At 45.3% G+C, this 13,927-nt stretch overlaps 2 protein-coding genes across 2 annotated transcripts; both read right to left on the bottom strand.

Annotated features, from left to right (window-relative positions):
- Positions 1–41: 41 nt before the first annotated feature.
- Positions 42–1,344, bottom strand: LOC135645655 (probable xyloglucan endotransglucosylase/hydrolase protein 32). The gene is made up of 4 exons (XM_065164275.1): positions 1,105–1,344; positions 927–1,027; positions 639–856; positions 42–569 (listed from the first exon to the last, which is right to left on the bottom strand). The coding sequence occupies exons 1-4, from the start codon at positions 1,298–1,300 to the stop codon at positions 212–214; spliced, it is 873 nt and encodes a 290-aa protein (XP_065020347.1). The 5' UTR covers positions 1,301–1,344; the 3' UTR covers positions 42–211.
- An 11,052-nt stretch (positions 1,345–12,396) lies between these two features.
- On the bottom strand, positions 12,397–13,288 carry LOC103994548 (uncharacterized). Its single transcript, XM_009414908.3, has 2 exons — positions 12,870–13,288; positions 12,397–12,773 (listed from the first exon to the last, which is right to left on the bottom strand). Exons 1-2 carry the CDS (start codon positions 13,077–13,079, stop codon positions 12,456–12,458), a joined length of 528 nt encoding a protein of 175 aa, XP_009413183.1. The 5' UTR covers positions 13,080–13,288; the 3' UTR covers positions 12,397–12,455.
- Positions 13,289–13,927: the final 639 nt, after the last annotated feature.

The raw sequence follows: 13,927 nt of genomic DNA, 5'->3' as shown, positions 1-13,927 counted from the left end.
AGCGCATGGCTCGATTTGATCGAACCAAATCAGGTTCCCGATTGATGCTAATCGAACTCAAATCATGTTCACTTTAGACGGATCGGATCAGGAAACGCATCAAAATAACGCAATATATGGACGACTCCGAACGCCCGCACACGCCTCAACTACGAGTAGAAGGGCGGCTCATCATATATCATCCCCCCTTACGAGTGGCAGCAGATAGAGATCAGCACTCGGGAGTGAGAGAATGGTCCCTGGTGGAATCCTGGCAGTAGTCGTACACCATGTGGTTGCTCTGCACCCACTGCATCGCCGCGTACTGCTCGGGGCTGAGCCCGCCGCCCGAGGGCGACGACGGCACCGGACGGCAGCTCGGTGGCCCCGAAGCCGTGCACCCCCCGAGCTTGAACCCGGTGAACTCCGCGACGAAGGGCTGGTAGCGGTAGTCGGCTCTGTACCTGCCGTTGTCCGTCGCCCACGACGACGCGTCCCAGATGGAGCCGTACATCCACATGGGCCGGTCGGGGAACGTCGCCTCCGTCTTCCGCGCGTACCGCCGTACCGGCACGTCGTCGACGAAGAATCTGAGAGACACAAGATCCATCGAAGGCAGTCCAGTTTGCGACTGTTGTGGTTAATGCAATCGCACTCACATGATCTCGTCGGGATTCCAAAGTATGCCGTAGTGGTGGAAGTCGGCGGTGGGATCGAACCAGAGGTGGAACCGCATCTCCCTGCCGATGATCCTACCATCACCACTGCCCCTAACGTACACGTTCGTCTGCAATGTGTATGGCCTTCCAGCTATGTTCCCTAAGAATTCGATGTCCACCTCGTCGTGGAACCCGGGATAAGCTTGATTGTTCGAGAGCTGCAAGCAGAATGATCCACAATTAGCAGAGACTAGAGATGCAACAACAACAACAAGAAGGATGACTGACATAAAATGCCGTGTTGACGCCGGCAGTGTAGCCGCTTTGAAGCTTGATGGAAGCACCAAAGTAGCCGTTTCGGTATGCGGTGTTCGACTTGAATCCACTTCCTACATCCACATGAAGGTGTCTAGGATTCAGAGAGAGAGAGAGAGGAAGTCCAAGTCGGAGAGGAGGAACAACAGACCTGAGCTGCTATCAAGCCAAATGGTGGCAGTGTATTGATCTTGGGAGACGGATTGATGCTGAGGACCCCAAAGGTTGCCGTAACCTTGGTAGAATCTTACTGGACTCAGAGAAGAACCCGGGTGGAATCCCGGAGAGGGCTGGGAAATTGCAGTGCGCAAAATGAGGAGGAGAAGGAAGGCAACGAGAGAAGCCATGCGTAATGGAGCACACAAGCAAGGGTTGGTTGGGTGGAGGGAGGACATGGGATTGCATATGGTATATATAGGAGGAGTGATGAGGAGGAGGTCCCTCCCCAACTCCAAGAAGAAATGAATTATTGAGGAGGTCGAACGGCAGTTGTAAGTAATGTTGACAAATCAAAAGACGTAACGAGGAGTTGGAGGCAGAAACAGGCAATTTTTCCTCAACATTCACATGCCCAACGGTTGGTGATTGATTCCTTTCAGAAGAAGCATCCTCTTCTTCTCCGATCACATGGACAGACATGAAACCGGGGTTAAAGATCGATGATCGATGATGAACTTTCACTGTAGATGCCACTCGGTCAACCACGATACAGAATAGCAGGCAATTAGGTAAGAGCGCGAGGAGGAAGTAATGATGCCTCCTAGAGACGTTTCGAGGGAAGCGGATGCAGCGGCACTCTCACACCCGTCGCTTTCCCTGCTGTAGCACCGCAGAGGGCCTCTCCCCATGGTTTCCGCGACGACCGAGTCCCCACCGCCGTGACCGCAGACGAACCCCCTTGCACCGGTTGTTCTGCCTGCCAATCATCAAGCCACAACCGCCGAAGCCCCTCCTCTTCTTCTCCATGACCGCGTCCTTCCACTAACTACGCAAATTAACGGGAACAAGAATCTAATCTGCTCTGCTCCATGAGCAAAGAGCACAAGCACGTCCCGTTCCTTCACCTGGTCCAACAAGAGCATGGCCGCATGCAGCAGTTGGTCCGTCGTCGACAGTGTGGTTCTCGTGGCCATGACGCCGACCTCTCTACGTTGCCCACAACCCATGTGGCATGCAGTACAATCCTCTTCTGTGCTTCCGTACCCTTAGAAGTGCTTCTCCCACCCACTTTTGCTTCATGGATTGTATATATATATATATATATATATATATATATATATATGATGGATTTAAGCGCATGAAATTATTTATTATTAAGGTGAGCTTAAAAGTTAATATATGTGATATCGATATGATTACAGTATAATATTTATAGAAATAAATTGAATGATATATAAGTTCGAATAACAGATTAATTGAGTGATAACGTCGGAAACGGAAGAACAAATCGAGACAAACGTGGAGAGTCGGAAGTGGGACACACAGTCCTGTGCATGGCACTGCTTGCTTGTCATCGACGCCTCCTCATTCACATCCTAACTATGTCTCTATAAGTCGCTTTCACTAAAGGCTTGACGTTGCACCAACCAAGTTAAGTTTGTCATAAATTAGCACACTATTGCATTTCATATTCCTATTCAACATAACAGCTTCGATAATATAGTTGAAACAAAAAAAAAAAAAAAGTTTATTTACATGACTTCAACTTTTATAAAATGTTCGAGATGGATTGCTGGATGACCAAACGATTTACTCCTTTTTTTTTCATCCTTTTTTATTAATATACAAGATTTTTATAATTTTTTTAATATTCATCGGATACACTTTTACGATGAATATAAATATCCTCGTTATTTTTCATTTTTTTCTCTTCTTTTATTAATCGCTAGCGATATCGAATGACAAGTGATATTGATATGGTTAAGATTCTAACAAATAAAATAAAAGATTGTGAGAAAAAAATAATTGATATTTAGAGGATCATAAATAATAAAAAATAATTTTTATACGGATTGGCAATTGTAAAATGAGGATTGTTAATACGAAATAGAATGTGAGAATTCACCAAAACTAACCTAAATTGGAAGAATATATATATATATATATATATATATATATATATATATATATATACTAATTTAATTTATTAATTTCATCAAAATCTCTATCAAATCAATTAAACGGGTTAATTACATATTACTCCATGTAATTAGCTATCTTTAACATCCTGGTTCCTATATTTTCAAAAGTTACGTTAAGATCTCTATGCTTATCAAAGTAAAACATTTAATCCTATTTTTTTCTCACGCCCGTTGACTTTATAAAAAAAAATACTGTAAAGTTTATCACTGAACATATGTTGGTTCTGCCTCACTTTAATTTGCCACTGAGTACGTGCTGTCACGGACAAACTTTTAAACAAGGTGTTTGATGTAATGCTTATGTATGTCCGTGTCTTTTGGCATGTTCATGCCTTGTACAACATGTAGAGGGGCGGCCGAAGGCTTAATAGTCCCATTTTAGTTAGGTTGGTGACCTCTTTAGGCTTGTAAATAAAGGTTGTGTCATGTGGACACATGTGAGAGATTTTCGGTCTGTAATGGACCATTTTTCCCTTTGTTGTGCCACTGTTCAGAGCTTGTAAGGTCTGTTTGTAATTTGCATTGTCTATGAAGTGTTTTTCGGATATGTTTGCTTGTGTATCCCGATTGAGGTGTTCTCTCTAATCCGTTCTCTCTTTTGGTGGTCCTAAGGGACAATGGGGGGGGCTTCGGGGAGGCTGACCTTTGCGGACGGACACGCAAGGGTGTCGCACGACTTAGGCAAAACCAGCTAAGTCCGCGACAGATGGTATCAGAGCGGGACAAGCACTCATAGAAACACTTAGCATGCAAATGTGGGGGACCTAGCGGGGCTGCGTTGAGGGCAATCAGCACACACGCGACCGTTTGGGGGAAAACGGGCATGGAGATGTAGGGAAAAGGAGTCGCTCAGAGGAGCGAGCATCTGACATTGGCATTCAGAGGAATGGCCAACCCTTCGCGCAAGAGGCACCACGAGAACAGGCAAGCTTGGAAGAATGTGGAGCGCACAAAGGTTGGGATGACTGAGTTTGAGCTACGGCTCAACGTTGACAACCATACTTGATGGTGCTCAAGGCAAGCGAGGCGCTTGGTAAAGGATGAGACCATTCAAGGTGGAATGAGTTGCTCAACGACCAAAAGAGTTCTGCAAAGCTCACAGAGGTGAGGGGAATTGCTAACTCGAAGAATTTGGTACTCATGCATGGGATTGTATGCGGACGATGGAATGTTCGTGGCCATCCCAAGGCGACCGAAACTCGGTGCCATGGAGCATTGAAACTTTCTCTTCGGCATGTGAAGGATACGTCCGTAGGAGGTTGAAGTGCGCAACGAGTTTAGCATGTTGCTAGGCCTTGAGGGGTGCAGCGGGGGCTGTATTGACGGGGAGTCGCAATCTAGCAAGTGCGTTTGCAGGAGGCAGAACAATGCATAGTTTGTTCAGCAGATCGGAGTAGTCCAAGGGGATGGTGGTCTCCCAAACGAAGAGAGATGTTGCTCCAACGGGATAATTATCCAGGAGGGATAAGTCCCGGCTCTCCAGAGGGAGAATCATGTGAAACGGACCTCACATGTTAAGGAGGAGTACCTCAACAAACAACAACTCCACGAAGCTCGATGGATTGAGCAAGCGACGAGGAATCGTCGCATGATCTCGCTTGAGAGAATGCATTGGTGGATGCATTGCGAGATCAAGTGGGGGAGCGACCCAAAGCAACTTAAATGAAGGCACACTTGGAGTCGATGTGGAGATCGGACTCAAGGGAGGGCTGACCCGTGGAATGGTGGGCGCGAGGGCCACCATCGACTCAATGCAAAAACGAGGAGCGGAGCAACTTGGGTGTAACTTGGCGAAGTACCCAAGCCGCATGAAGGGAGCCAGCACAGAAGTTGGAACGTGGAGCAGAGGCACAGTGCTTTCCTTAGACAGAGGTCAAGGACATGAACTCTTGCAGAGGCAAGAGTAGGATCATGTTGTTCCATGGGTCCTTCATTCTGATGGAGCGGACTCATCTTGCATGGTGCTAAAGACGAATGGAGCTTCGGGGCATATGCACCTTATCTCGGAGAAGCATTTGATGGAGGAACTAAGGCAACTCAATTTGCGGAGGCGAAGTTGGGTACAGAAGGTCTTAGCATGGGGCAAGAGGACGCAGAGGCGGGTACTCTTGAAGAATATGCCACAGTGTTGCTATTCGAGTTGCTATGAAGGAAGCGGTGCGCAGTGGAGATTGTGCTGGTAGGGGCAGAGGCCCAGGATCCAGACAATGGTGCACAAATTACAGTGAAGTCGGTGGAATTCGGGAGCTACTAGGCGACGGACTGTCCTAGAGCAGTGTTTCATCTAGGTGTGACCCAAGAGTGGGTGGATGAAGGTCGATTGCCAAAGGAGCAAACAAAATCGAAGGTGGAGGAGACCCTGCGATGTATTGGCAGAGGCCACACATGGAGGGTTCATAATTCGAGTTTATTCCACAAGGATCAGAATGCAATGGAGATGTCACCAGGAGGTGACATGGTGCAGCGGATCGTGGTGGAACAGTTCGTGGCAATGCGATACACACGACTTAGTCCCGGGAGGGACTAGATCATATGGAGGTATGATCGGGAGCTACTGGGAGCTCCACTTCGGTGAACAACACGACGGCAAGAAGGGCTATGGATTCAAGGAGTGAAGGCCATGGTACCGCAGAGGCGGGTCTTCCGTGCGTGCATCGAATTTTGCATCGGATGAAAACCTTGGTCATCAGCATATGGGGGCTGGGTTCCACCAAGGTAAAAGTTCGAATGCAAGTACCAGTGAGTTCCATGGGAGGAACTTGATCATGCAGAGGTATGATCGAAGCAGCTGGAGAGTTGGACTGCTCCAGAGCTCATATTTGCTTAAGGGAGCCCGGTAAGTCAGAGGACAAGGCCGAGTAAGCGAACGTTGCTACCAAGGAAGCTAAGGAGAACAGAATCGGTGCAAACCCTACAACGTGATGGCTGAGGCCATGCATGGGAGTTGCAGTCTGTCTTTCCATCGACCAAACGGACTGCTTGGAGAACACAGAGGTGTTGAAGCAGGGGGTCGAAAGGGGCGAGGAAGCGACGACGAGTCCAGAGGGACTTAGCTACCCAAAATCAAGCATCAGTTAGAATGGAGGTGGACTCAGAGGAGTGCCACGAAGACATATCTACTGATCGTGAAGAAAAGGGATGCAGAATGCGAGGCGACGGATAGTAGGGCCATGGGCATGGCAGCGCCATGGTACCGCAGAGGCGGGACTTCCATGAAAGTCATTGATCCCTTGCTCTCATGGAGGGAGAGCGCTTGGTCGTGAAAGGGGCCGAGGAGGTGGAGCATGCAGAGGCAATCTCCAAGTACCGAGACAAGGCTGAAGGGCAGAGGCCAAGAAACTTCGTAAGACCGATGTCAACAAGTTTCTCATCAAGATAGCTGTAAGTGAAGGACTTCGGGTCATGCAAGAGTGTACGACCAAGGAACGAAGCAGACAGTACGCGGTGCTGTACCTTTGCTACTCAGTGGAGTAGGTGGCAGGGTTGATGGAGAAGACGGTACAATCCCCGAGGCGACCAAACCTATGAGAGAATTACTCCAAGTTGGGGTGAAAACTTCCTGCATTCCAGAAGTTCGATGGCATTGAGAAGGTGAATCACAGTAACTAACTCAACGCAAGGAGTGCAAACACTTCAAGTGCTTCAGAAGTGTGAGCAAAGAGCAGGCGAAGTCCAGTAACCAGCTCGATGCATGAAGTACAACCTCGAGGAGGCGGGCGAAGTCAAGTAACCTTTGCCTTCTCAACTCTCAAGAGAATGGGCGAAACCGAGTACCCCAATTCTCTTATCTATCCAGCAGAGGAGCTCTGCATACGTTCAAAGACCCTTCGAAGATAATGGAAGTCAATAGTTGTCAAATCCTCACCAACGGTGATCAGTGTTACTGAGAGTAGATTGTCCGCTTCATTTCTCAATGAAATGCCAATCGAAAGCGGAAGTGATGCGAACCTACTTGGATGTGACAACTAAGCGAAAGAAGAGTCAATGAGCAAATGTTGTGGAGGAAGGACCCAAAACTTCAGAAGTTTGCGAGACGATGCTCGTTAAAGCTCCAACAAGCATCTACCCAATTCAAGCAGCATGAGGAATTTGAGAGACTAGCGCAGTAAGGATGGTATTTTCCTTCATTTGGGGGATCCGCAGGAATCAACAAGGATCAACACAACTCAGCCAACCCCACACCAGAGTCAGAGTCATTGGTGAGTTGAAGCAGCATGGCGGATCAAAGGTTCGACTACTCAAAAACAGTAGCGAAGAGCAGCAAGGAGTCAAGAGGCACATTGTGGCTGGAGCAGAAGATTGAAGACTCAGCAAAGGCGAGGAGTTGCGGTGTCGACAAAGGCTTCAACAAGGACGTCGAAGGAGTAAGTGGGGGAGAATGTCACGGACAAACTTTTAAACAAGGTGTTTGATGTAATGCTTATGTATGTCTGTGTCTTTTGACATGTTCATGCCTTGTACAGCATGTAGAGGGGCGGCCGAATGCTTAATAGTCCCATTTTAGTTGGGTTGGTGGCCTCTTTAGGCTTGTAAATAAAGGTTGTGTCATGTGGACACATGTGAGAGATTTTCGGTCTGTAATGGACCATTTTTCCCTTTGTTGTGCCACTGTTCAGAGCTTGTAAGGTCTGTTTGTAATTTGCATTGTCTATGAAGTGTTTTTCGGAGATGTTTGCTTGTGTATCCCGATTGAGGTGTTCTCTCTAACCCGTTCTCTCTTTTGGTGGTCCTAAGGGACAATGAGGGGGGCTTCGGGGAGGCTGACCTTTGCGGACGAACACACAAGGGTGCCGCACGACTTAGGCAAAACTAGCTAAGTCCGTGACAGTGCGGTATTTTCATTAGCAAAACCCACGGTGTGAGGAGAAGTAGAGTTAAATGTTTCATTTTCATAATAATAAGGATCTCAATATAACTTTTGAAAGAATAAGGACTATGATACTAAAGATAACTAATTATAAAAGATAATATGTAATTAACTCTCGTAAGCATACACAAAGTCCATATAAACTATAAAGAAAGTGAGATTTACTTTGAGAGACATGAAAAATTAGATAACTTATTTTGCTTACTTAAAAATTAGATAACTTATTTTGCTTACTTATACAAAAAAAAAAAACATATATACACCTTCTCACAAATAAAAATAAAAATTCCTAAAATAAATAGAAGCATGACGAGGAAAAAAATGCACATAAGATACATATTGTGCTAATGTATAAATTACATATTAAGTATGTAAATTAAAATGTTACTCATAGATTTTAGAGGAAGATATATTGGGAAGTAGATGATGTTTCTTAATATATTAAGGATGTTACTTATCCTACTCAAAAATAAAACATCACATTAATTAAATACTGAATGATCAATTAATTAACATTAAAGGACTCATTAATCATTAAGTTTTAGCATTAGATGGATATATGTTTTATTAAGTGTTTATTATGATTAAAGAATTCCTATTTATAATTAACGAAAAATATCTCTTTTTCAATCACCAACAGCAAGTAATAAGAATAGGCCGTGACACGTGCAATGCACGTGATGCGCTCCAACGGTTGGAAGTTGTCGTTCGCAGTCAATTGGAACCGTCGGATGCAGTCAAAGGAGAAGAATGCCGACCAAGTGTTTGTTTTTTTGATTCCTCCCCCCATCACGCTTCCACCCGTTTCTTCTCCCGGAGAACAGCAGTGGGTGGGGGTGGGGGGGGGGGGGAGTAGCTGCGCCGATGGCACGGTTTGGTTCCGTCTTCGATGTTTAGTTTCTTCCCTTAATTTCGGCATCGAGTTTACCGTGAATGTTTCTATCACCGACGCGTAATTGCGATCGGCGCGAATGTTTTCTTCTTCTTTATTGTGGTTTGCTTGATTGTTTTTAGGGATCTTTTTCTTAGGGTTTCTTGACCGGGAATTGCTTTGTTCGGCCACTTCTGGGACCGGATTCGTTCCCTGCGGTCGCCACCGAATCCGCAAGAATTTTTTGACCAGGGTTTCGGTTTCATTCGATTATTTAAAGATACGGTTCCTCTCACCGGCGAAGCCGTGTGTGGAAATGCGAAACCGGCACGTATTTTGTGCTGTGCGTTTTGAGATAGGTGCAATCGGATCTGACCATCCGCTGATGTTTGCGCAGTCAAGAGGACATTTTGAAGCGAAAAGAGCTTGAAAATGGCTTCTGTGGCATACTTTCTCTTTTGTGTTTTAATTACTTGAACTTGTGTGAAGTAATTCGAACCAGACAATATATCCCTGCAAGTTGCAATAAATAGATGGTTTAGACAGGTTAATGTCATTGAACATTCTGATTTCCTATGTGCTGTTTTCATCTTTGATGCTTGATCAAGGATGAGAGAAGCATGCCGTTTGACTCTCTCTAAACTTGAATTTTGTTCGAAAGGTCATTTTGCCTATTCATGCACACAGAAAAAAGAAAAGGGGGGATGAATTACACAGAAAAAAGAATAGAGGTGATCCATAGAAAAGGAATAGAGTGTAATGACATCAGTTCTTCTGTAGCTATTCATGGAAACCAATGAATGGAAGAAAGAGTTAATGCTGGTTTATCATGTGTTACATGGAGCTTAAGTTAGGTGATAAGGAACAAATTAGACACTACCAACTTCACTAGTGAAGGGTGAACCATAAATCACATCGGGGGTGTGGCAAATTTTGTTATAGCCGCTTGGCTCATCTACCACATCATCATCAAACCAAAATGGCAAACCGGGCAGAATAATTCTCCCGCTGGGACAATCTTTCGTATCGACCGAGCCCCACTTAGCTCGTCTACTACATCGTCACTGAATCAAAATGGCATAGGCGTGGATTAGTTCCTCAATATCTGGTACATTGACAATTTATTCTAGTGGCTCCGTTAATTAGGAGTTATCTCACTATAAAACTTGCTTCCTCAAAGGGTTATAAGGAGACACTCTTCCTCCTCTCTAGATTAATGCATTCCTTACTGCATGCATTTTTTCTCCATCTCGGAGTGATTTGCTGACTTGAGCAATAGAGCAAGACCCCCTTCCGAGCACATTTCCAGTGTCCTCTCTGTTTTTGCAAGACTCAGTGTTTCACCTTAGCAAATTTACCTTGGCAGTTGCCACCTTGGAACGCACCCATCTGCTTCCTCACCGGGCAGAAAGGTCGAGTTTGGCTCCAACCCTCCACCTCTTTGATAGGCTATCAACAAAGGTTGGGACCTTTTATACAGTGATTCATGCTTGTCTTTGATACTACTGTTGGCTTGTTTCTCACTGGTGGACTAATCTAAGCCATTCAGAAGCACACTTGATCTTTTTCTTTTCTTTTTTGGTTCAGTGATCCAATCTCTTGAAAGTTGAAATCAGGCAGATCAGCCAGGGTGGCCTGTCTGAACCACCTCCGGGAAATATGTCAGATCTTTTAAAACGGAGATAACTGTTTGAGATATGAAAAATCTGCTGTTGAAGTGTCCACTTCTTTTGATGGCTCTGTCATTGGCTGTTTTAGGTTGATTAAGTAATAGATTTCTTTTCTTTCAGAAAAAAAGAAGAAAAGAAAAATGAGACATTGAAGTTTGCAGCTTGTCCAAGTACATTACCTAACGAGTTTGAGTACATTGCTATGTCTTATAGAGGCCGAAAGCTTGCAAAAAGGGAATGTCACCCATGCGCAGTCGAAATGGATATTCATGTTGAAGAGTGGGATAACGAGAGCATAGGCAGTATCAGATATTGTTGGCAAGGGTATTGTTGAGGGAGTGGCATTAGCTGATAACAGAGATTTGGATCACTAGATGCTTGGATTCAGGACAAGAACAAGATCAAGGCTAAACTAGGCACTGGTGATGGCTGGAAAGGCAAGCCTAACATCTGCCTTTGCCTCCCTCACTCAGAGGCTTCGATTCATCTCTATCTTCCTTTTGCCAACCAATTGTAGCAACCTTTCATTACTTGTTAAAATGGCCTTTGTGGTTGAATCATCATTGATCTCCTGCAGAACCAGAAATATTTGACCCGAGTGAAAAGAGTGCTTGCGTCCAGACCGCAGACTGGGTTTGTGAACTGTGATAATTCATGGTTGAATGGTTAATGCATGCATGTTAAGATTGATGGGAGCCTTATGCACTGGACTTCTTCATCCAAGTGTATAAAAATAAGTTGCTAAATTCAACCATTTTATGCGAGTTGATAGTTGGATTAAATAGGTGCTTTTTTCTCTGAACACTCGGAATATGTTGTTTTTTTATCCTTCGATGTCGGTTCTTCCTATCATTATGAATGACTTTTATGTTACCGGCGAATGGCATGCTGAGCACAATGTTCTTACTTTTGCAGCCATCTTCATCAAGGGAATAATGCTAAAGAAGGCATTCATATAAAGCTGAAGGTAGACCTTTATGCTGTTCTTGATCTACAGGAAAAGTCTATCTACTCTTTCTTGAGCTTATTCTACTCGGTTGTACAGGGTTTTGCAATTGGCAATGGACAAAGCAATACACTGGTTATGCACTGGGTACGGGAATTATTAAGGAATCTGACTACAAAAGCATCAGCACTATGTTCTATCCAGCATATGAACTTGCCATCAAACTTTGTGGTAAATCTGATATGCTTACCTTTCATAATGGCTATACACATGATTGGTTTCTCAATGCATGCATTTCTGTGTCTCTTGCAAATTGCTCCACAATGCATGATTTTTGGAGTGTCCATGGTTACTAAATCTCGGGTTAGATCCCCTGTTGTCCTATCTTTTGCTGTGCATTTTCACCTGTATAATATACCTCCTTAACAAGAAATGACTTGTTTTTGTTACATTGCACAATGTCGTGGTATTAACATCTCACACTGTGCATGCCACCATTATTTGCCTGCTGAACTACCCCAGTATTAGTCCTATAAAAGGCCATTCAGATTCGATCCAGCTTATATTGCATGGCATTCAGCAAACAATGAACAGAAATGAGATGATCTGTGTAAAACATTTCAGGAACGTCAAAGACTGTGTCTTGCTTGGCGTCATGTCATTTGCGACACCATTGTCAGTTCAATCACGAAATAGCTAGAAATGTGATATACTATTCCATTATTATTTCTCGTTGTTTACTTTAAGGTTATTTCTGTAGCATTACTGCTAACATTATTCTACCATCTTTTTAGTATTATGATATTAGGAAGCAATGTGAAGGCAGCCTGTGCTATGACTTCTCCTCGAGTCCCTTTAAGCGACATCTAGCAGTTCGTCCGAAAGCTTGGATTGAGGTAGTTCTTTTCTTTTCATCTGTTCTACATTTAAATGTTCCAACATCACAGCCACACCAAACAACTTTAGATTGAGATGCTTAAACTGCAAGTTACAAGAGTGAGTTTTGTTCAACAGCCGCGGTGGCCGCTGGACGGAGCCCCAGCCTCCACCCCGTACAGTCTCCTCAACCTGTCGATGACGGGGCGGAACCCGGCGCGGAGCGGCACCACCGACGCCACCCGCAGGTGCTCCGCATTGCCCTTCCTCGACCGGCTCAGCGTCATCCTCAGCATCTCCCCCTGAAGCAGCTCCCCGACCTTCTCCCTTGCCGACGGATGCGCCCCCAGGAAGTCCGTCCAGTCGTCCGCGGAGCACCCCATAAGCACCCTCGCCACCCTGTCGAAGCACACCACCACCATCACCCTGTCCACCGTGCCAACCGATACCTACAGCAACCACCACCGCAGCAATAAAGAAGTTGCAAGACCATCTCTCGGGAGGACGCAAAAGAAAGACGAGATCTTGGCGGAGGAAATCACTACGAGGAGGCGGTAGACGTGCTTCGAGCCGGCGTTGGGGATCCGACGGCTGCAGACGGGGCAGTTGGAGGCGGTATCGGAGAGGGTCCGCTCGCAGATGGAGCAGACACGGTAGCAGAAGGCGGACGTGTCTACGGCCACCACCGAGCAATAGGGCGGTGTCCATGGATTCTCCGCCGCCGCCGACGACGACGACGCTCCGTACGACGCCATCGCGGTCTGTTTCCCCTCTTCTGATGACCCGTGACCGGGCGTCCATCACCTAGTAACGGGCCCGGTGTAGGCCCCACATGTCACGTGACGAGTTCTTGAGTGGTTTTGGGTTCCGATGACCTCGTGCGCCTGACTAAAGGTCCGCCTGGGACGCGTCAATTTGGGTGCGCCCGCAAAAAGTAAAGAAGAAGGCGTTCGAACGTAGCTATTATGTAATTAACTCGATGGTCATCCTTCTTTATCTTTTCAGACTTGAATTCTGATACGTGATTTTGTGGTGGACAGGGAGAATGGTGGTTGCGGCGGTGTCTTTCGTGGTGCCGGTGCAGATTGACAGCAGCCACCGAGCCCTCTTAGTGATTTCGGCCAGGGCTCAAGATTTCTAATCGGTCTGGGTCTCTCTATTTTTTTATTTATTATCAAAGACTTAGAGCTATTTGTTCCCACTAAAAGGTCTGCATATTATTTTAGAAATTGGCATGCTGAATGCGTAAATGTGCTTGCATATATACTTCAGGGATCAGGGATGTTTATTGTTTGAAATTTTTTGATGAATATGGTGCCTAGTTTATACTGACCGCATTTGATCCTCAGTTCTTTGTGATTCCATATGTTGGTCGATCGTATAGGATTTATTATGTGGTGCATCTTTTGCACTTGTAAATCATTATTTGGCTGTGAATCACAGCAATGGCACTTAAATATGCAGATATCCTGAATTTTTTATTACACATATCAATGCTTAAACTGATGGCATATTTATGTTTTTTCGTTTACTGAAATGTAGTTACTGAATACGTAATATGTAGAGGCTGTTTGCATAGGCTGAGATGATATTTTGTTCTTGA

Source organism: Musa acuminata, chromosome BXJ3-8 (assembly GCF_036884655.1).
Source record: "Musa acuminata AAA Group cultivar baxijiao chromosome BXJ3-8, Cavendish_Baxijiao_AAA, whole genome shotgun sequence".
NCBI classification, from domain to species: domain Eukaryota; kingdom Viridiplantae; phylum Streptophyta; class Magnoliopsida; order Zingiberales; family Musaceae; genus Musa; species Musa acuminata.
This window is presented reverse-complemented; position numbering and strand designations above follow the sequence as displayed.